Source organism: Perca flavescens, chromosome 9 (genome assembly GCF_004354835.1).
Source record: "Perca flavescens isolate YP-PL-M2 chromosome 9, PFLA_1.0, whole genome shotgun sequence".
In the NCBI taxonomy this organism is placed as follows: Eukaryota; Metazoa; Chordata; class Actinopteri; order Perciformes; family Percidae; genus Perca; species Perca flavescens.
The window spans coordinates 17,700,605-17,723,389 of NC_041339.1; the positions used below are offsets into that span (position 1 = coordinate 17,700,605).

A 22,785-nucleotide genomic window follows, 5' to 3' on the forward strand; every position below is an offset into this window, starting at 1 on the left:
TTTTCTTAAGTCGTTACAACTGTTGCAGAAGCTGCAATCGGCACTGTAAGCAGCTGACGAATCACAGGCAAATGAATATCTAACCTCATTAAAAGGCCATTATGAAAGCAATGCATCATTTGGGTTCTTGGTTTTAATTGACAATTAAAATATATAAGTTAATGTATCCATTAAGCTAATTGATCAGCACAAGGCAGATTTTTCTGTTAGCTACAACCCCATTAGAGGCTATTTATCATGCATTTTTAATAGCTTCTCTGTATTGCCTCAGATGCAATACTTTCTGAAGTTATTTTTCTGAAGTTATAAAATACCAGAAGAAAGTCTACCACTGAGATTTTAGAGTTTTCAGAGGAAAAAGGAAAAAGGATTAACTCCTGTGACAAATTCATGAGGGATGCAATATTAGCTAATGTCCCATACACATATTTTTTTATTCTGTTCAACAGCATTTACATGGGTATAAAATGCTCAATTGTTTGTAAATTACTTTATCAGCAGCAGTTTAGCAACTTTGATAGATGACATGACTTTAAAAATTACTTTTACTGTAAAACTTGATCTTGAAGAACATTTAATGTGTGGCTAGAAACAGCTTTAGCAATATCACGTTTTGCTTTGTTTTTACGTTATGGAAATACATTTTGTCTGGTGTTGTGTGATGCAGCCTGAGCTGGTCTTATCCTGCATTCCAATTAGGTACCATGCTAGGTTAAATGATGCTGAGCCATTTTAAAACGCAACTAAACTGTGCTTAACCATGGTGTGTTGAGCCAGAACAGAGCAGGGCACTGTGATGGTGTGATCCAAATGCAGGCAGCATGCAGGGCAAATCCTGCTGGGGAGTACTGAGGTGGACAGGGCAGGGCAGGTGTTGTGACAGGCTGAAGCCAACTACACTGCCTGATGCGTCTGCATGCATACTGTAGGTTACAGATGGATAACTGCCTACAGTAATACCTCCGTCTATATCAGTGTTTCTCAAATGGGGGTATGTGTACCCCTAGGGGTACCTTGGAGTACTGCAGGGGGTACGTGAATTTTTTTGCAAAAATGCTAATTTAAAAATATGTCATGCATAATTTCTAAAATAATTATACTATAATAATGAATGAACAAAGTGATGGATTTTAAACATCTGAAATGTAGCATTTAAATTAGGGCTGTCAAACGAATTTTTTTTAATCGCGATTAATCGTTGAATTTCTATAGTTAATCGTGATTAATTTTATCACATGGTTAAAATTCTATTATTTTGCATTTCAGAACGGTTTTTAAGTGCATATTAACAATGGAAAGCAATTCTTACCAGTGTATCTTGATTGGGAATCAAATGAAGCAAGGGAAGTTACTTTATGAACTTGACTTTAAGATTTGTGTTTGTTTATTATTTATTTACTGTAAACAAAAGAAAAATGTGTGAATCTGTCATTATTGCACAATTCCTCCAAGTACCTAACTAAAAAACCCTATCCTTACCAAAGTCAATATAGTGTGCAGTAACTTCTAAATAATTTTGATTACTTTTAATTACAGTGATCACCGGTTGATGAGACAGCGTTTGCACTTTGCAACAGTTCCAGTTGGGCTGCTTTCTCCGTGGAGTACATGCTGTGTGTGCGTGGGGCTGCTGTCCCCCTCGACGGCAATGTATAAGACAGGTCAGAACATGTCAACCGTAGTACTTCTTTAAGACGCGAGTCCTCTACGATGCTGACAGGTCTGCAGTTAGTTGCCATCCATTTTGCAATAGCTGTAGTAATTTTTTGGGATTTGGTTTCATCAACAGGTCGGCGAGTAGCACTCTCCAAAATAGTGCTCTGCCTGAGCCCACTAGCAGCAACCTGAGTCACGTTAACTGTACTATGCTTAGCTCGTAGCTGGTAGCTCAAGCTTGACGTGCTTCGGTGATATTTTAATCCGGCTTTACACCATGTGCATATGGCTTTCGACTCGTCTACGAGCCGTCCGGGAGTTTTGGAAAATAAAAAGCGCCATTCAGAATTGTGTTGCTGCTGCATTTCTCCATCATGCCTGCAGCCAGCAGCAGTAGTATGTGTTACGAGGAAGTATGGCAGCTTCACGATAAGTGAAGGTGCTGCAAAGGGTCAAAATAGTAGCCTGTTAGGCACGACGTGAAGCCGAGTGAAGTGTAAAATAAATTAATAAAAGGCGATTAAAAAAAAATTAACGTGCTATGCTCGGCCCTTAATCGCATCGCGATTAACGCGTTAATGCTGACAGCCCTAATTTAAATGTTTTTGTTTAATAAAGGTTGTTGTTTATCTATCACTGCCAGCGCTGTATTGTACCAATTTATATAGACTTTTTTTTCCTACCAAAAATGTTTTGCACTGGTTTTGTACTACTTTGCTTAAAATAACAATTCAAAAGGGGGTTTAATATTGAAAGATGTTTGAGAAACACTGGTCTATATGATTGCTCGTGCATACACTTGATAAAAGATAGAAATAGACTGTGTGACATTCACTAAATGGTTTAGGAACTACGATAACCACCTCTACACATGAACAATAATACATTCACTGGTTAGCTGCCAGCCATTCCACTCCTCACTGTCCTGCTGCGAGGACATTCTTCACTGCTTGTGTTTGTTTGTGTGTGCCTCTGTGATTGAGTGATTACATGTTTATTTGCACGTGTGTGCGCTTGTTTACATCTGTGTGGTGCGTTGGCGTCTCCCACCCATCCGTGCAGATTCCAGGCAGCCCGTTGGTGACTCCCTGCTGTTAGCTGCTCCATAGCAGGCTGGAAATGGTTGGTGGAAGGGTGGAATCCCCTCCCGGGGCTTTCCTGATGCTGCAAGCAGATGTCTCCCTCTGTCTCCCCTCATCTCCCCACTCACCTGGGGAATGTTTCCAGCCAGCGAGCCCCGCTCCCACCCTTTTTCCTCCAGCCTGGAGGCCCTCAGCCTTGCCAAAGATGGAGTGAAGAAGGAGTGGGGGCGGGCAGATAAGCTCCCCATGCATACGACATACACACTCATGAAAAGTGCATACACACAAACTTACATAAACACATCATTTACATATAGCAGATGCTGAATACAGGCATGGAGTCAAATTAATCATTGTTGCAAGACTGTAACCCATTGCTGACTCACATGTAAAACTTGTACACACACACACACACACACACACACACACACATATACATACATACATACATACACTCAACCTACACTGAGGCTGCCCCCCCTGGACCTCCGTCACACAGCAGCAGCGTCCATGGCTGCCAGTTTGGCCCCATTTGGCTGCCTGGACTACTCCATGAGTGCTAAGTGTCTAGGTACCATTAAGCTCCAGTCAGCCCATCTCAATTGCCCTGCATGAGTGCTCTTCGCCAGCACACTTCATTGTCAGCTAACCCCTCTGGTAGCTGCGCTCGTCGAACCTCACATTTCTTGTTGAAGATGAGGGAGAGGGGTGAGGAAGGTGATGGGAAAGTGGGAGGCGAGGGTGGGAGAGATGGCGAATGCCGAAGAGGAGCGTTACAGCTGTTGCACCCATCTGAAATGCACCTACATTCCCTATGAACAGATACAGTTTGAAATGTTTAAACATATTTATTTGGGGAAAAATGTTTAATTCATCAGCAAAATGTACACTACTGCAATTTAGAATACTGTTTATGGCCCTTCTCAGTTTATTGGCAAGCTAAAGCTACAGTACATGCATTTTTCACTTCAACTAATTCAATTAACAAATTTTGCCACGTTCTCTTTCTCTTCATTATTTGTCGTCACTTTTGTGTGTACACTATTTAATAAAGACAGGCCACAAAGAAGGAATTTATGAGTTATATTTAAACTGCCAAACTTAACACCTGATGTCAGCTGAGAGTTAGAGAGGAGGAGGAGAGGGAGGAGAGGAGGGTTAGTTAAAAATAGCATTAGTCTCTCCAGGATGGCAGGTTTTTAATTAACAATAGAGAGCGTCTGATAATCCACAGTTAATCCAAAGGAGAAGAGGGAGGAGCAGAGAGAAGAAGAGAAAATCATCAGCTGTTTGAAGTTAGGACTACAAGTCCCTCCTGGCCCTTTCACTGCTCGCTGCTGAGCCGTTCTGTGCCTATGATATCCATAGCCCAAATGTATTTATTTTGTGAAACAGCCATGCTCCATATTTTGTGATTCACTTTGTCTCTGACTAACCACGGTCTGTTCCCATTAGCGTGAATGTGTGCATGCAGCTCCTCTTTAACTGACTGGGATTCTCTTTGTGCATGTGTGGCGTTAGTGGATAGCGGCTGTTTGTTGAAAACTAGCCGATTGAAGGCCCTGAAGGCTGGAGGCGTCCGCTTAAAGTCCTATGCCTGTTCAAAGCCTTGATCTGTCGGGGAAACACTGGGAGATGTCAGGCTTGCTTTACACTCAAAGGGAGTTTGCTATCGAAAGACATTTTGAGTTTAGAGGGAAAAGGGGGTGGTATTTTTTATTCGCTCTGTGTGTACAGCTGCTAAGACGGTAACAAATATGTTGTTTGTACGCACTGTGATACTTATTTGCTGTGGCTGATTCAAGTTTCACTTAATTCAGAGAGAATTTGATTCTAATTCATAACTCGTCTATTAATCAGTTGTTGACACTTCTATGTTGAGCTATTTAAAATAAATGCACTAGTAGATTCCCTCAAGCTCTGAGATGACCACTATAACAAGCAGCCAATAATGGAGTGCAAAGATCGACACATTCCTTATTCAATAAGATTATCAGGTAGAGAGGTTTTCTTTTTTTTATTTGACCTGGATTATCTCTTGAATGGTCATTTGCTGACCTTTTTAAGTGTTATTTGAACAGAGTAGTGAGAAGGATCTTTAATAAGGGTATAGTACACAAAGCCGGAAATAAGCTGTCTCATCCATCAGATGTTGTGGAGGACAAATCTGCAGGGCTGTGGCAACTGAGCAGGATTCACATGACACATGGTTGACAAAAATCACACCAAGACTCCTGGGGCTCCGGGCAGGAGTCACTGTGATCTTGTCAGTAGTGATGAAGAGATGTTGCAAAGGATTTTTCGAGGAAAAGATGAATGATATCCAAGATTGTGACTATGGATGGGAGCAAGGGCTGGGTATCATTTTTAGTTTTAATGTAGTAGTAGTCTAAATGTAACATTAGCTTTTTGTCCTTAGAATACCAACAATTTCGAAAACATAATACAAGATGCCAAATATAGAAGAGAAATAACTATTAGTGAGTGTGAAATATGGTACCACATTACAAATTACAAAACCTTTATCCCTCTCTTCTAATAACGAGGGTGTCTTTGTCTCCCCTCAAATCTTGACGTACGATAATGAGTATAAATTAAGATGTTTTCTTGCTGTCAGTGAGAAAATTGAAGAAAAACTAATTGAATGGAGAAAACATTTTAAAAGCTTTTCTTTCCTTCTTTCTGGCATTTCAGGACAGAGTCTGGGCTACGGCTTTGTCAACTACATCGATCCAAAGGACGCAGAGAAAGCCATCAACACGTTAAATGGACTCAGACTTCAGACCAAAACGATCAAGGTAACTGACACCATGTACAGCTAAACAAGTTGTTGTTTCCATTACAAATACACAGTATTTTTTCAACTAACTATTTGCATCACTGCAAAATATAAAAATCAATTGCTAGATAATAACTGATAAAGTCATACGATGATGAAGTTGTGCAGGTCATGCTAAACTTAAATGATAAGGCTGCTTTCTTCTGTCGCAAAGCCCTTTTAGATAGTGATGCTGTTAGTAAATGAGCTGGAAGGCAAAATGGGATTAACATGCATGAGCCTCAGAAATAAAAAAAAAGACCATCTAAAATCAAAGAGACATTAAAAAGGTAAAGAAACATGTCAATCATTGCATGTTTTCCAAAATAATTGAGTTATTAAGTAATTAATGCATTTAATGGCTAATGTGCAGGCTTGGTGGTATATTTTGAAGACTAAAAATTGTTAACATTAACATATAGGTCTTCCTGCTGATCTTTTTTTCTCCTCTCTCATATCCTCCGCTATTGTCCTTTCTGTGCCTGCCGATATGTTGTTGCTTTTAAACTGGGCAGTAATCTTTTGCTCAGTAATAATCCCTGGATTCTCGCTTTCTGTCATTTAATCTAATCTAATAGGATGGGATTATCCTGTAGTTGGGAATCCCTCTATTCCCCAGACAATGTACGCTGCCTGGCCTTGGTTCTGCAGAGCATACTGGCTCTTGTCTAACTTATGCCACGGAAAAAAGACGTGATTTGTGTGTGATGTGTGTGTACATTTTGGTTCATTAAGGTGGAATCTGTAGTGGTTTGATGCGATGATGGATGGATGGATGTGTGTGTATGTGTGTGTGTGTGTGTGTGTGTGTGTGGTCCATATGCACATATGTATGATTTGGTCATTGCAACCTACAGTTTCAGCAAACTGATTTGCTGAAACTCTCATTGAGCCACGATTTCAAGTGTATGAACCAAAAGACCGGATGAATTTGCTTGTGTGTGAGAGCGCACACATCAATTACAGGAGCACTGCTCCTAATAATATGAGCAATACAATGAAAAGCAACATGGAGACTCAAGTGAAAGTTGGCTTTTTCATTATAGACTAGAAAAAGTTGAAGGGCATTTACGTAGCGTGGAATTCATGAGGTCTTTGAGTGTAGCAGTCAGAGTTTCACTGTCACACTCTCATGACACAAGAGGTTGCCTCAAGTTGTTCCTGAGATAAAGGCGGTCTTGTAATGACAGAAGACAACTCTGCATCTCTGTCTGGTGCTATCGCTCTTTCACTCTTCATTTCCTTCCTCCCACTACACTCTTTCCTTGCTTTCTCTCTCCACAACAGACTGAAATACCCTAAAGGTAACAAGGTAAATTAAAAGGCAGCACGGTAATTCTAAAATTAAGTTTGGCGCTCTTTCATGTCACACCCTTCCTACTCTCTGCCACTACACTTGTGAGGAAACACTTGGCCCAGAGATTCACATGCTCTCAGGCGATGTGTGTCTCTGTCTTTGAGTTGGTTTCGCTGCTGCGGTTTTCTCCTCCATGACACCTCAGATTTTGTCAAGGATAGCTGCGATGCTGCTTTCCTACTGAGGTCTGAGGGGAAGCAGCATGCCAAAGGTGAGAAGAGCTCACAGTGACATGCATGCACATAATCTCACACAATTTTTTTTTTAAACTTTTCTGCACACACACTGTTTCACACACGCGCCACACCACACTTGTACACAATACCGCTCACAGCTTGAGGAGGTGCTGATGGATTAGACATCTGGAGTTGGCTGACAAGGAGAGAAAATGAGGGAGAGTTGCACAGAGAAGAAAAGAAGAGCAAAAAGCGACAGAATCTGGAAGAGAGAAAGGCTTCGTGAACCAGCATGCAGGAAGGAAGCAGAAGGAAAAGATCCCAGCAGCGAAGGATGCAGAGAGGAAGAGGAAGACAGAGGAGCTGAGCAGAGAGGCCAAAGGGAGAAGATGTGTGAGAGAAAAGTGAGAAATGGGGAAAGCCAGCTGTTCCCAATCCCATTCTCCCACTGTTAAAATTGCAGCACGATTTCCGTGCTGCAAGAATATGACTGCATATCCACCATATTTGCCTGACTTTAACCTTATTTGATGGCTTATGTCTCCACATGTCAGAGGTAATGAAAGTACTGCAAGGGAAAGCTTCTCCAGTCAGCAGCAGTAGTAATGGGATTTAAGCAACTTTCGCTTGAGCAAAATTGGGTCTACACATAAGGATGTTGGGGACAACGTTTGACAAGTGAAGGTTCATTGGTAGAGAGCTGCCGCTGGAAGCCGCACAGCACAGTATAGCCAGTTATCCAGTCATCACCATTTGCACCATTGGTTGTGTGGGTGAGTGGTAACATGAGGAAGTCTTTTTACTCCATCTGAGAGATTTGCTGTCCATGAGAGTGTTGCAAGGGCAAGACTGTACTGGATTGTATGAGCATGTGTGAGTATGTGTATGGTTGCAGGTGTTCGAACAGCACATTTAAGTCAGAAGGGATACAAAAGCAAACAATTTACTTCTAGTACTAATCCTCGAAAAAATGCAGGACAGATGCTCTGCAGTGGAGTAATGTTAAAGGTTTTACTCATACTGTATACCTGCCTAATAAAACTATTATATATATATATATAAAAAAACTATAAACCTGTAAAATCCACTCTGCAGGATTTGCAAGACTAAATGGCACTTGGTAAAATCTTAAAGGCTTTTGGTTACCTAATATTAGGCTCATTACTAATGTGTTAAAGTGCTCATATTAAACAAAAAACACCATATTTTGTTGTACACGCTCCTCTTTTCACCTTGTGTTTGAGCTCTCCGTTTTAGCTACAGAATGAGACATCTCACTTCTATCCCATCTTTGTTGCGAGTCGCACATGCGCAGTAGCTAGGTAAGCACTGCCAGCCAGTCAGAAGCAGAGTAAGAGGGCGTGCCATGCTAGCAGCTAGGCGAGCATTAGAACGCGTGTAACTCCGGATTTCCACTGGATGCAGAACGGCTGCGGACCGGCTCCGCTGCGTGTCTGCTGCATGCTCCGCCGTCCGTCAATACCCACTACGTCCGGATTTGTTGCGGCACGGCTGCGGCCATGATTGACAGCTGTAGTCACGCAAATTCAGGTAGAATAGAACCACAAAACCAACAACAGTTTGTTTCCATCCAGAAGAGTAGAGGGGAAACAACTCTGTGCTGTGTTTTCATGGTGTAGTGCAGGGAAATATGATCCGTCGTGAGCACGGTGTATTTTATTTTGAAAATTCACCGGATGTTTATTTTGTTTCTGTGCTTGACTTCCTGTCCCACACTATCTGCCGTGTGCTGAATTACTGCGGAGCTCTCTGGCGTCCGGTAAAAATAGAAGCTCTGCGTATCTGCTCCGGAGGGCTGCGGACCGCCGGAGCTGGGACGCAGTTGGAACGGAGCCGTTCTGCAGTCAGTGGAAATACACACGTTGACTTTAATGGAAACCTAATGACTCCACCGCCATTCCGGAGCCGTTACGCAGCCGGTGGAAATTGGGGGTTACAAAGTGACGCACGGTCGTCTCTGAAGTAAAGGCTGGAGTGTTTTCTGTTGGAGATGATAAGTCCCTTTGGGGTAGACTTTGGGCTTTTTCACTTTGTAAACCTATAACGTGCACAAAAAAAGATATGTAACACAATAAAGGGAAAAAGCCAAAAAGCACAATATGAGCACTTTAATTAAATAGCCTACTGAAAAAAACATTAACTCTTACCTTTTTTATTCATTCACCTTTAACTCACTATAGGGGAATTAATAGGGTGAATGAAGAGACTTTTTTGTCAGACTCCTAATACTATCAATCCTGTTCCACTGGCTACCTGAACTGTCTTTTCAAAGTAAAACACCTGTGGTTTACTCAAGGGAACAAAGTTTCCTCTGCCTCCCCCAGCAAACGACTCAAGTGTTATCTCTCCAGTGTTCTAAGCAGCTAAATCTTTTCCTGACAACGATAATCCCCAAGGCAAGGTGTGCTAAGAAAACAGTCACATTTTCCTCCCTGTGGATCCAATGACCCGCATCCCTGCCCTTCCAAAACACACACACACACACACACACACACACACACACACACACACACAAAATCCTTGTACCTCTCACACTTTAATCTTGTTTAGAATTAAACCCCACAGGATGTTAATGAATAATAAAGCACTAGAGCCCTCATTTTTTTATACAAGCCCTAAGACTGTGTCTTTTCCCACAGGTGTCATACGCACGACCCAGCTCAGCCTCCATCCGTGACGCCAACCTGTATGTAAGTGGCCTGCCCAAGACCATGACTCAGAAGGAGCTGGAGCAGCTCTTCTCCCAGTACGGACGCATCATCACCTCCCGCATCCTCGTCGACCAGGTCACAGGTATCCATGGGGCAGCGCCTCCTCTCTCTTAACACTTTCACACAGACACAAGTGATCAGCTACACACTAAGCGCACGCACACATACTGTATGTATCCATCCATGTGTGTGGCGGATATCCTCCAGCCATTCACAAGCACACTTAGACTGATGATTTTACACATTTTTGTAAACAATTATGGTTTGTTAAATGTGTCTTTTGTCTGCGTGCAGTCACGTGAATATTTGATGTATAGTCAGCTACAATATTAGGTCCAGTTTGTGCCTCGAGTCACTATTATTGTTACATTTGTAACGGTTTTTGAGAAGGACGAATAAAACCCGTTTGGAAAGTATTTCCAGAATCCATAAATACTCTTTTGCACATCTAAATAACCTGTGTATTGCACAATACAAAAGCTTTTTTACCAGTAGTAAGTAGCAACATATTTTCTTCAGCCAAAAAATAATGGCAGCTGGAAGTGAAATATTTCTCTGTGCTTGTCTCTGCTGAAACTGCAAAATAATAAACACAAGTGTAACAGTTAAATAAATCTCCAGTTTACTATAGCACCATGTGTCAGTCATATTCACACTGAATATGTTGATTCTACGGAGTACTGGATAATATCTTCGTTATTTCACTTTTGCATAAAAGTAGTGTAAGTAAATGAGCACGAAACGCATAAATCTGACAAAACATGAGATACTGAAAACATTTGCTGTGTGTTTGTTAAGACAGTGACACAGTGAAGGAAGGCAGAAGTACTTGAACAAAGGAAAGAATCATGGTAGACCATAGTCAACCAAAGTAAAATCAATATGTACGAGTATTGGAAAAGTATTTGTGTAATATTGTAATACATTGATTTTAACCATATTGCCCAGCACTATTGTCCACCAAGCATTGCCTAGTGAGTGAGTGACCGCAAAAGGCAACTCTTCTGACCACGGCCCCAGCTGAGGGGGCCGTTGTAAAGACAGTTACAGTATTACATGGGAGGCACAAGCTGTGCAATATACATGCTCAATTACACATTCCACTACATCCAAAACACAGGAATGAATCACATCAGTCCATTGTATTGCAGAAGAACCCCTCCAGTGTGTCTCTTAGATCAATTTCAGGGGTTATGTGTGTGCCTACAGGCTGCAACCTGCTCCAGTGTTATGTGCAATGTGTACTGATGAAGCAGAAAGAGAGCAGTATGCTGTTAGCCACACTCATTTGCCTAAGCAGAATAAATCACTGCTGTCGGTGAAGTGCACGCCTGTCTATACACACTGTGCAGAGGAGGAGAGAGGGTGAGAGGAAAGGGGAAAGTAGAGGAAAGTAAAACAAAGGAGAGGAGAAAAGGAGACACGGGAGTGTAGACGAGAGGGGAGGAGGCTGAGAAAAAGGAAAGAAAAGCAAGTAACACAGGGTGTAGATGAGAGAGACGTGGGAAGGAGAGGAAATGAGAAGAGGGAGGAAGCGAAGGGAGAGATACGGAGGGGGGCAGCGGAAGGGAAAGGTGGAAAAAAAGATGGGGCGATTTCCACTCTCATCAACACACATGTAGATGAGGTAGGCACATCTCCTGCGGATCTGTCTTTACTAACAGACCTGTCAAACTGTACCACCATGCTACTAAGACCCATGGGACTCCAGACAAGCAACATAGTCACGCAACACACAGCAAGGACACATACTTTATGTGTTCAACCACAACATGCACATTTTTGATTTGTAGCTTGCCAGCTCAGGCCACATGGCATGGATAAAACAGATTTCAACACAGGTGGTACTGGTCACAGGAAGGCAATGAGTTCCCCATAGGTTGGGTTCACAAGTGACAGAATAATTCATGTGGTCATTTTTGACTGATACAAGGTCAAATTTAAAGTGAAGCATTCTCATGAGTCATGAGCATGTCCAGATAAAGTGCTGCAGTTGTTCACTTCCACCATTAGAAGTAATTTGAGCATCCAGATCAAAAGAAATTGCTCAATTGAGAAAATTGCTGGATGGAGTTTCACACAATTTTTGCTTTCACATCCTGTGATTTAAAGCTGGCATTTGGATTAGCAAATTGGTAGTTAAAACTCTGATATTAATAACAGCTAAATCAAATTATTACATTACATGTCATTTAGCTGACGCTTTTATCCAAAGAGACTTACAATTGCTATATATATATGTCAGAGGTCGCACGCCTCTGGAGCAACTAGGGGTTAAGTGTCCTACCACCCCATCTTTGGTGCTAGGTGATGCCATGTCGATAGTTGGTGACGGTGAAGGCAGACTCTTGTAGCATGTAGACGGTGGATTTATCACTGGTCCGTACCCTCTTTAATACATGGAGCAGGAGGTGTGTAAACGCTTTTAGCCTGCTAATACCCTCAGCTACAGTAATTGCTGTCCTCACTACCACCTACTGTACCTGCTTTAAAACTGAATTACACAAAGATTCACGCATATGTACACACACAGAGAGACAAAAAGATAATAAGGTATGTTCTGCAAGGTGTCCCTAGAGGGTTAAGGATCAGCAGGAGAAATGTTAATGATCAATTAGATGTTAGAGTTGCTGGTGATTAAAAACATGGAGGACCTTAGAAGGGCCTTGAGAGTAGTATGCCAACATCATTGACTTCTCTTTTTCTTCTCTCAGTTACAGTACAGGAATACTCACACAAGACATATACACACACAAAACACACACACTGCCATTAAGAGAGAAATGGGCTGCAAATTAAAACTCTCCTGTGACTGCCAAAAATGTAAGTACAGAACAAGAAAGGAGAGGCAGAGATTGATCGAGGAAGAGGGAGACACAAACGATTTGTGGTGTGTGTCAGACTGGTTTGTGGTCCAAAAGGTGGTGCACTGTCCACCACAGGATGTCTTAATGTCAGTAGTGTTCCAGTAACACCACTGAAAAGAAGACAATTGAGAAGAAGACCATCTAATTATTGTTACAGCTACAATGTGTGCAGTTTACTTTTGACGTCTTTAAAACGTAAGTCTTCTTGAATTGAGGGACATACTGTATGTTGTTGATATGACATCAACATGGTGCCTTGAAGTCGTGTCGCAGTTCAGTCACTACGTTTACATGCACATAATATTCAGTTTTTTGCCCTTATTCCGAAAAAGACGATATTCTGACGAAGCTATTTACATGGCTAATGAAAGTGAATTTTCCACTAATATTCCCGTTTACATGTAGCCGTGCAAAATAAGATTTTTTCTAAGTTTACCAGCGGTTGTAGACTCCCTGTACTGTGCAAACACAGCGTTCCTCTTTCATTCCTTCAACCAGCATCTTGTGTGCGCATATCCAAAAACCTGTTGATATCCCAGTCTTTGATAATGTTTAAAAGTAGCTGTGTTTCTCCTTATCATCGGGTCTGCAGCCTTGCAAACTGTTGGCTGGTTGGTTTGTGTACAGCAACCATAGCAACGCATAGAGTTGACCATAAGCTGTAAACAGACAAGAGGCCGTAAACTGCGGTAATAACCCCGACTGAGATGCATATTCCAAATGCACTGTATACATGTCAAAAGGATGCCTCTAAAACCCAGAATAATACCGGAATATCCCACATCTTAATCGGAAAATGCTATATTCGGAAAAAGGCCTTATTTGGAATATCCAACCGGAATATGCTATTTACATGACCTGTATCATATTCGGAATATTAGTGGAATATTGGTGTGCATGTAAACGTACTAAGTGACTCACCACTGTCCCCATATTTATTGAATTAGGAACCTAATCAGTGCCTGAAATCCAATACACTCAGTGATTCACTGTTCCTACTGAACTAGGGACTGATTAAACAAAGTAGGCTGTACAGACGAGACAGACATCGAAACAGCAATGCTAGATAAAGTTGTTGAAGTAACGGATGTTCTCCAGTAACCATCGGCAGATGGGCTGATGATCCCCAGTTCCAGCTTTGCTAAATTGGGAACATGAAGTCTGTTCTTTAAGTGACCTCCTCATCAACAGGATGCACCCTGCAGTCACTCTTCTGTTCATAAAGACAAGAAGGAACTTTAAAACATCACTGTTAGCATCATTCAGTCAGAGGCAGCAGAAACAAAATCCACTAAAACTGCCAAATTGCCCCAGAGAGTCAGAGCGCGAACACAACATCGACTTGACATGGATATCGCTCCATGTCCTCCTCTATCCCCCGCCCTCCTCTCTTCCTTCCTCTTGCTTTCTTCCTCTGTCTATTGATTCCTTCTAAAAAGGATAAGCATATTTTGTCTCTTTATCAATGCAAATAGTGTTGGCCGGATTCCCCCTCTTTCCTTTCTTTCTAACCTTTAGGGACGGCAGCCAGGCCGTGATCTTGTGCTCTAACTGCTGGTTTAGGCTAGCCTCAATTTGAAACAGATAGCGTATAATATCAGAGAAAGCTTTAGATCGATAGTTAGCTATTCCTAGTTCTTCATCCCAGACCTGTACGCGAGCAGAGGTCAATGCTTACCTGATCAATTACTGCAAATACAATCGATCCACATACTTGCCTTCTACATACACTGGCTCTGATGTGAAACTAAATTGCTGCTCAGTGTGTGTATGGATTGGCTGTGAAAAGGCTGACGCCGAGTCCCCTTCATGTGGGATGGAAGGTAGCAATGGGAAAGATTCCCATGGCAACAAGTCGCAAGCGTTCACAGCATTATACAACTCAAGATGCTAATTACCAGTGTTACTAATAGCGAGTGTGTTTTGCACACTGAATGAATAATTATCTGGCATTGAGCAGTTTTGTGATAGGCAAGTTGTTCCTGATCAAAATAGCATTAAATTAAGGTTCAGTTACCTTGAAATGTTGCTGGCATGAGGTATCCATGTTTTAATGCTTTTCAGACACTTTGGTATTATTTATTGCCAAGTTGTATTCTATTGTATTGGAGTTCAGAAAAAAATGACAAGACTCGCTCGGCCTAGACAAGAAACCAGCCTGATCTCAAAGAAATATGTGAAGTCACCACAACCTCTTAACACAGCATTACGTGGTGGCGCGTTATTATGGATCCCAAATAACTTCTAGGCAAGTCATGCCCTACGAAGTAGCTCGATTGGTTGGAGTTAGGCATTGACCTAGAGCGGTTAAAGGTCCAGTGTGTAACGTGTTTACTTTTTCATTATCAAAATTTGTGTTACAAGTTCACAAACTTTTTTTTCATTAATATTTACCACCACCATCAATTCCAAGTATTCCTTGAAATTTTACATTTGCATTCGCATGAACTGGGGTAGACGCTCCATATTCATGCACCATCTTGAAATACGTTAGCCGCCTTTCGCGTTATCGCTGTCACATGATAAACTCACGGGTGCTGCTAATGCTGCTAATGGGTATCGTAGCTTCCCGGCCCCGGCAAGTTTGAAGAAGGAAACATGGAGGACCACACATATTCAAAATCCAAATTTCAGGAACATGAGTCCTCTTCTTCGCCTAGAAAAAGGATTTTGAAAAGAGCAAGAGACCGGCATCATCAGAAAAAAAACATGAAGGCTACCGTAGCTGTAATACGTACTTTGAACTGCCTGGTGCGAGAGAGTTGATTGCGATATATGATCTCAACGCTAGATGGGATAAATTCCTACACACTGGACCTTTAAGGTTAGGATAGCCGATTGGTCAGGGAATAGGACTGAACAAATGGGGTTACGTGACCTTGTGTAAGCATGGACGCCTGGCCAATAGTAGTGTGTAAATGCTATCGAAGGATGGGTCTTGCCTAGAAGTTGCGTGGGTTCCACAATAAGACGGTGGCGGCACATACACTAATGTGGTAAAATGATGTGCCGGCACCACGGAAACAATGCCAATGGAAAGTTAATTATAGTCCTTTGTCATGGTAGACACAAAAATTCCCTGGTTCAACACAGTAACATAACAAACATACTGTACTTATTTTATCACAAACCATGATCTTTTCTAAACCTAAGCAAGTAGTCATGGTGTCTAAACCTAAATAAACTCAACAAAAAAAGAAACATCCTCTCACTTTCAACTGCTTTTATTTTCAACCAACTTAACATGCGTAAAACTTTGTATGAACATAAAGAAATTCAACTACTAAGAAATAAACTGAACAATGTTACACAGACATGTGACTAACCGAAATGGAAAAATGTGTCCCTGAACAAAGGATGGTCAAAAATCAAAAGTTAGAGGGAAGACATCCTCCCCTCATGGGTACCCTTCCTGCAGGCTCATCCTGACATGACCCTCCAGCATGATAATGCCACCGGCCATACCGCTCATTCTGTGCGCAATTTCTTGCAAGACAGGAAGTGTTCTGCCATGGCCAGCGAAGAGCGCGGATCTCTATCCCATTGAGCACGTCTGGGACCTGTTGGATCGGAGGGTAAGGGCGAGAACCATGCCCCCCAAAAGTGTCCAGGAACTTGCAGGTGCCTTGGTGGAAGAGTGGAGTAACATCTCACAACAAGAACTGGCAAACCTGGTGCAGTCCATGAGGAGGAGATGCACTGCAGTACTTAATGCAGCTGGTGGCCACACCAGATACTGACTGTGACTTTTGATTTTGACCATCCTTTGTTCAGGGACACATTTTTCCATTTCTGTTAGTCACATGTCTGTGTAACATTGTTCAGTTTATTTCTTAGTAGTTGAATTTTTTCATGTTCATACAAAGTTTTACGCATGTTAAGTTGGCTGAAAATAAAAGCAGTTGAAAGTGAGAGGTTTCTTTTTTTGCTGAGTATAGTTTCTGTGGTGGTGGCACATAATTATAACACATCAGTGCAGAAACCAGCACGTATTTGACGTCGTGGTTATTTCACATATTTCTGTGAGGTCAGGTTGCAAGAAACAATACATTGTTTAGAGAAATGCAATGCACAAACATGCAGCATTACAAATATGCTGCCAGAAGTACATGATGTGCCTTTTAAAGTTGAATTTATGTTTATGAAGGTATTGAAAGTCCATCCATGTCGTGTTTGGTGTTGCACCTTTTTTTCTTTTTTTTAAATTTAAATATGTTATGTTTACGTGCATGGCGCTGCTGACAAAATTATAGATTACTTTGTGACTTACCCCTGTACAATTTAATCAAAGCTATTTTAGTTTAGTACTGAAACAGGGAAATACATTTTATTATTTTATTCAGTCTTATTCTGTAGCATTTAGTTTGCCCTTAGTGGTAAAAATTATTCAAAAATCATGTGTGTGTGTGTGTGTGTGTGTGTGTGTGTGTGTGTGTGTGTGTAACATTGAAAGCAGATAAAGCAGTCTCAGTGCACCATCAGAGGTAATTTCACTCCTGCCTCATCTGCATAGAACTCCCGTCTCCTTTTGCCTCTCCTTCCACCTTTGTGCCATGCCTGCTGTGCGGGGTGCAGATACCAAAACAACATGCATTTCAAGGTCAGGGACATGCCACTTCATAGTGCTGCTTGTGCTAGTCTTTCCAGTGCCGTGAAAATGGAGCCCTAGAAGTCTCCTCACAAACCTGCATGGCTCTACAGTTTTCTAGTTGGTTTCTTCTTGTACTCAGACCGTTCATGTTTGCACAATTGATTTCTCAAACGAATTACCCTTCCTCTGTACGGTTGGTATGTTCTCTCCTCTCTTGACTTGAATAATGGATGTTCCCCTTCAGACTGACACCACACTGAATCCCTGTTCTCTGCCTGTCCAGCAGTAGAGAACAGAACGGTCAAGGTAATACGAGCAGAGAGATGCAACCTCTAGGTGGGGGGACTGCAGCCCTGACTCATAATATCGTCTCTCTGCCTTTAGTTTTTTTTCCCCCATAATCTTTAGAGTGCATACCGTCTCTGTGGTTATTTCGACACGCGTACACACATCCACATACAGAAATGCACATGGATACATGCGCACACACACATACGAGACAGATGGTTGAAGCTCTGCTCTGACAGAGGCTAAAGCACAGGGCACCTCCACTCTTCAAAGTCTCTCCTCTCAATGCTTTTTCAAACACCATCTGTACCCAGGCACACTAATGTTACTTAAAACAAGGACATTGCTTTTTTTTCTCTCCCCATAATTATAAGATAGCAGAAATAGCGTTTCTTTCTGCCTTTGCCATATTATTAAGTCTTTTGGGACAGGAAGTCGTATCATTTGATACTGTTGGCACAATATAGCTTCTCAAGTAAAAGATAAAAGTATGGGAGATGGAGTGGCAAAGGTTCTAAAAACATAAGATTTTGCCTACGTGTGTGCATCAGTGCATGCATCTATTTCAGTGAGTGTATGGGCCTGCTTATAAGGATATAATGCACTAGATGCATGAAACTGTGTGTGTGTGTGTGTGTGTGTGTGTGTGTGTGTGTGTGTGTGTGTGTGTGTGTGTGTGTGTGTTTGTGAGAAAGAGAGAAAGAAATTGTGCGTTTCATTACCCCGCAGCCAGGTTTCCCACCACTCTCTTCTCTCTTGGTCTCTCAGAAGAGCAGTCATTTCTCTCTGTCAGTCAGTCAGTGTTTGGGGAAATGATAGTGGGTTTTAGAGAGAGCGGCTTTGTTTGGGCAGGAGCAAGCAAGAATAGCACTGTTTCCTTTCATCATCATCCTTTTACTGTCACCTCCTAACATTCTCCTCTATCACCCTTCTCTCCTTTTGTCTTTTCCTTCCTTACTCCTCCGTTCCCACTCTTTCCCTTTCTATTTTTCATTCCTGCCTTGCACCCGTCCCCACCCCCAGCACTCGCTCATCGCCGCCCAACCTTTCTCCCTCGGTTTTCCCCTCCCCAGATTGAGGTAGCGTGTTATTAGTAAGGCAGCCAATGTGCCTGTCGGTGTGTGTTAGGGAGAGATAAGCACAGGTAGAGAGAGTTACATAAGCTGCTGTTGATTACTGTGGAGGAAAGGGAGAGCAGAAAAAGAGATGGAGAAGAAGAGAGGGAGAGAGGGAGAAAGACAGATTTCTGTACCTAAGTAAGTACATTGTGCTCTAATGTTGCCTGTATGGCTGGCTGGCGGTTGATAAGTAGCCTAGGCTTCTGGGGCTGGTTGAAAGGACAGTCATTAGGTTTGATTCCCTAGACTGGCAGCTTGCTTCATAGATTGCAAGTTTGTTTTTGTTCTAATGTTTAACCTGAAGAAAAATAAACTCTCTTCCTAGGTTTACTATGTTAATGTGGCATGACAAAGTGGAGATGTGGATTCACGGAGCAGATTTTTCATTTAAATCTAGTTCATTAATTTCATCTTCAAGTAGTTTTTTTTTTTTTGCTTAGATAAATACCAGGATGTTTCAGGACAAGGATGGTAATAATCTAGATTTTCGTATCTTGAACAAATGCCATAAAAAGAACAAAACCAACAATTCATTGAGCCATCCTACTTAAGTTTTGCCCATGTAGCCCAAGCCTGATAGAGCCTCTTCCTATGTGCCTCTATTGTTGCCCAACTATTAAAAACAACAATGAGCCACATCGTCACACTGGGTGACATGTTCATTCATTACAGTGAACATGGGTATTGTAGTTTATTTTGCGTCATTCCCACATAAACCGGCCTGCTGCTATTAATATTCCTTAGCTCACAAAACATGTATTTATCCGCAACTAAAATTGGCCTAAAAAAAAAACACTATTTACTTGTGTGTTTGAGTAATGTTTGTTAAAAACTACAATTCCCAGCTGTTTTAGCTGTTTTTTAAGTTACTTAACCTTTCAAAATATAAAATTATTTTGCATTATCTTTTAAATTAAGTTTTAAACTTTGCGGGCACGCACGCACGTGGTATAGATTCAACAAGGTGCTGGAAACATCCCTTATAGATTTTGGTCCATGTTGACATGATAGTATCACGCAGTTGCTGCAGGTTTGTCGACTGCACATCCACGATGCAAATCTCCCATTTCACCAGATCCCAGAGGCGCTCTACTGGATTGAGATCTGGTGACTGTGGAGACCATTTGAGTACAGTAACTCATTACCATGTTCAAGAAACTAGTTTGAGATGATTTGACCTTTGTGACATGGCGCATTATCCTGCTGAAAGTTAGCCATTAGAAGATGGGTACACTGTGGTCATAAAGGGATTGACATAGTCAGCAACAATGCTCAGGTAGACTGGTAAACGATGCTCATTTAGGTATTAAGGGGCCCAAAGTTTGTTCAGAAAATATCCCCCACACCATTACACCTCCACCACCAGCCTGAAAGGTAGAGATACAAGGCAGGATGGATCCATGCTTTCATGTTGTTTATGCCAAATTCTAACCCTACCATCTGAATGTAGCAGTAGAAATCGAGACTCATCAGTTTTCAATTTTAGACAGCCTGTGCCAATTGTAGCCTGTTTCTCCTGTTCTTAGTTGACAGGAGTGGCACCCGATGTGGTCTTCTACTACTGTAGCCCATCTGCTTCAAGGTTTGACGTGTGTTTAGAGATGCTTTTCAGTATACTTCGGTTGTAACCAGTGGTAACTTGAGTTACTGTTGCCTTTCTGTCAGCTTGAACCAGTCTGGCCATTCTCTTCTAACCTCTGCTATCAACAAGGCATTGCCGCTTAGAGAACTGGCCTCACTGGATATTTTCTATTTTTTAGACTATTTTCTATAAACCCCAGAGTTTCTAAGATACTCAAACCAGCCTGTCTGGCACCAACAACCATGCCACCTTCAAAGTCACTTAAATCACCTTTCTTCCCCCATTCTGATGTTTGGTTTAAACTTTAGCAGATGGTCTTGACCATGTCTGAATGCCTAAACGCATCGAGTTGCCGCCACGTGATCGGCTGATTAGATACATGTATTATATTAAAGGAACACGCCGACTTATTGGGAATTTAGCTTATTCACCGTAACCCCCAGAGTAAGACAAGTCGATACATACCCTTCTCATCTCCGTGCGTGCTGTAACGCTGCCTGACGGTTCCAGCATTAGCTTAGCCCAGCACAGATACTGCAGGTGACTGGTTCCAACTAGCCTACTGCTCCAAATTGTGAAAAAATAACGCCAACATGTTCCTATTTACATGTTGTGATTTGTATAGTCACAGCGTGTACAAAAAAACAACGTAACATGAGACACAGCCGTCTTCTAACAAACCGGGAACTATATTCTCAGACAGGCTTGCTGCGAGCATATCACTCCGCCCAAGTACTATATTCTTCCGCTTGAGAATATAGTTCTCGGTTTGTTTACAGTTAGTAGACTGCTTTGTCTCATGTTACGTTGTTTTTTGTACACGCTGTGACTCTATAAATCACAACATGTAAATAGGAACATGTTGGCGTTACTTTGTCACTTATTCGGAGCAGTAGGATTACTGGAACCATTCACCTGCATGTTCTGTGCTGGCCTGATGCCGCTGGAGCCGTCAGACAGCATTACAGCACACACGGAGATGAGAAGGATATGTATCGATTTGTCTAACTCTGGGGGTTATGGTGAATAAGCTAAATTCCCAATAAGTCGGCGTGTTCTTTTAACGAGCAGCATCTGAACAGGTGTACCTAATAAAGTGGCCAGTGTGTGTGTGTGTGTGTGTGTGTGTGTGTGTGTGTGTGTGTGTGTTGTGTCTTCATCAGTATGCTAAGCATTTGTCCAGAGGCCCTCCAGCCAGAACCAGTTCAGGAGCAGCTCAATGCCAAACAAGTGTGAGTGAGGATTAAAGGACGAATAAAGTCCTCTCTTCCCGCCTCTTGTCTCAGCGGAGGAAGTGAATGAGCAATGCTCGCCTCTTCCTTGACTACCACTGAGGTGCCCTTGAGCAAGCCTCTTGGAGTTGCTAAGTGCTTTACAGAGTTCGACTGTTGTAAAATTGGGCAGATTCCAAATATCAAGGTGAAGCATGGTGTTGGATGAGCTTTAATGCTTAGTAAATTTACATATGTAAAAAACTACAAATGTCTGTTCCCAATCACACTTAATGGATGTAGCTCAATAACAGCTCTTCCCAAAGACACAGCAGTGACCACTATTTTACCTCACATGAAGCACATGCATGACCACCTCAGTAATAAATGAAGGAACAGCAATGGTTATTGTTTGCACTTGTGTAGATCCCATTATAGAATTGTTATTTTCTGCTTCTGACAAGCTAATTAAAATGTAGAGGTACAGAGTTGGCACGAGAGGAAGTAAGGAAGGAAGAGGAAATTGTGAAAGTCTGTCAGGGGAGACTGAGCTAGAAAGGTTAAAAAAAAAAAATTAGAATAAAACAGAATTTACAATGAATAGGAGTTAATGAGATCCTCCAACAGGCTCAAGGGAAATGCTGTGGTTTAGGTATGTGCATGGCAGAGTGTGTGTGGTCAGTTAACCCTTATGTTGACTTTGGGTCAATTTTTGTTTTATATCAGAAAATATGGGACGTAGAAATAAGCGCTGAAAATGTAAAGTTAAAAAATGTAACAATTTAAAACGTTGGAAAAAGCAAAAACTGTGAAAAAAAGGCGTCAAAAACGTCGAAAAAATAAGTGTTTTTTTTCAAGGTTGACGGGAAGACAACACAAGGGTTAAGATTGTTCTTTTGTGTCTGCAAAGTCAGAACCTTGTTGATTACACACATCATCGTTTTCAGTTTTTGCTTATTTTTGTCCCTTTCGCACCCAAAAGTTGTTTAGTGCTGCAGGAGGACACTGATCACCAGTTTCCAGCAAATGAGGTCCTTTTGAAACGTTGACAGCAAAAAAAAAAAAAAGAAAATGCTTTCAGTATTTGAAAGAAGCAAAAAATAAGCTTGTTCTGAAATTCCCTTAACTTTATGAGACTTATGAGATTTAGTACAAGACATGTTTTATCAATGATTGACTTTCAAAGAGTGTTTTTTTTATTTCACAGCCTGGCTGGAAAGTAAATCACATTAACATTGTGCTGCCTGTGTCCTAGAGGTAAAATAAAACTAAAGGGGGTCTGGGATGGTCAAGATGCTTCTCCAAAT

The 22,785-nt window shown here is 41.7% G+C and overlaps 2 protein-coding genes across 5 annotated transcripts in view; one reads left to right on the forward strand and one right to left on the reverse strand.

The window, feature by feature from the left end:
• agbl4 (AGBL carboxypeptidase 4) overlaps positions 1–22,785 on the reverse strand; it is a 449,873-nt gene that overhangs the window by 361,547 nt on the left and 65,541 nt on the right. The gene's annotated exons all lie outside the window — the stretch shown is intronic.
• The window catches only part of elavl4 (ELAV like neuron-specific RNA binding protein 4), an 84,607-nt gene that overhangs the window by 51,047 nt on the left and 10,775 nt on the right, over positions 1–22,785 (forward strand). For all 4 annotated transcript variants that reach the window (XM_028588578.1, XM_028588579.1, XM_028588576.1 and 1 more), the window contains 2 exons: positions 5,433–5,536; positions 9,750–9,903. In XM_028588578.1, coding sequence (XP_028444379.1) covers positions 5,433–5,536; positions 9,750–9,903 — 258 coding nt within the window. The remainder of the gene's footprint in view (positions 1–5,432; positions 5,537–9,749; positions 9,904–22,785) is intronic.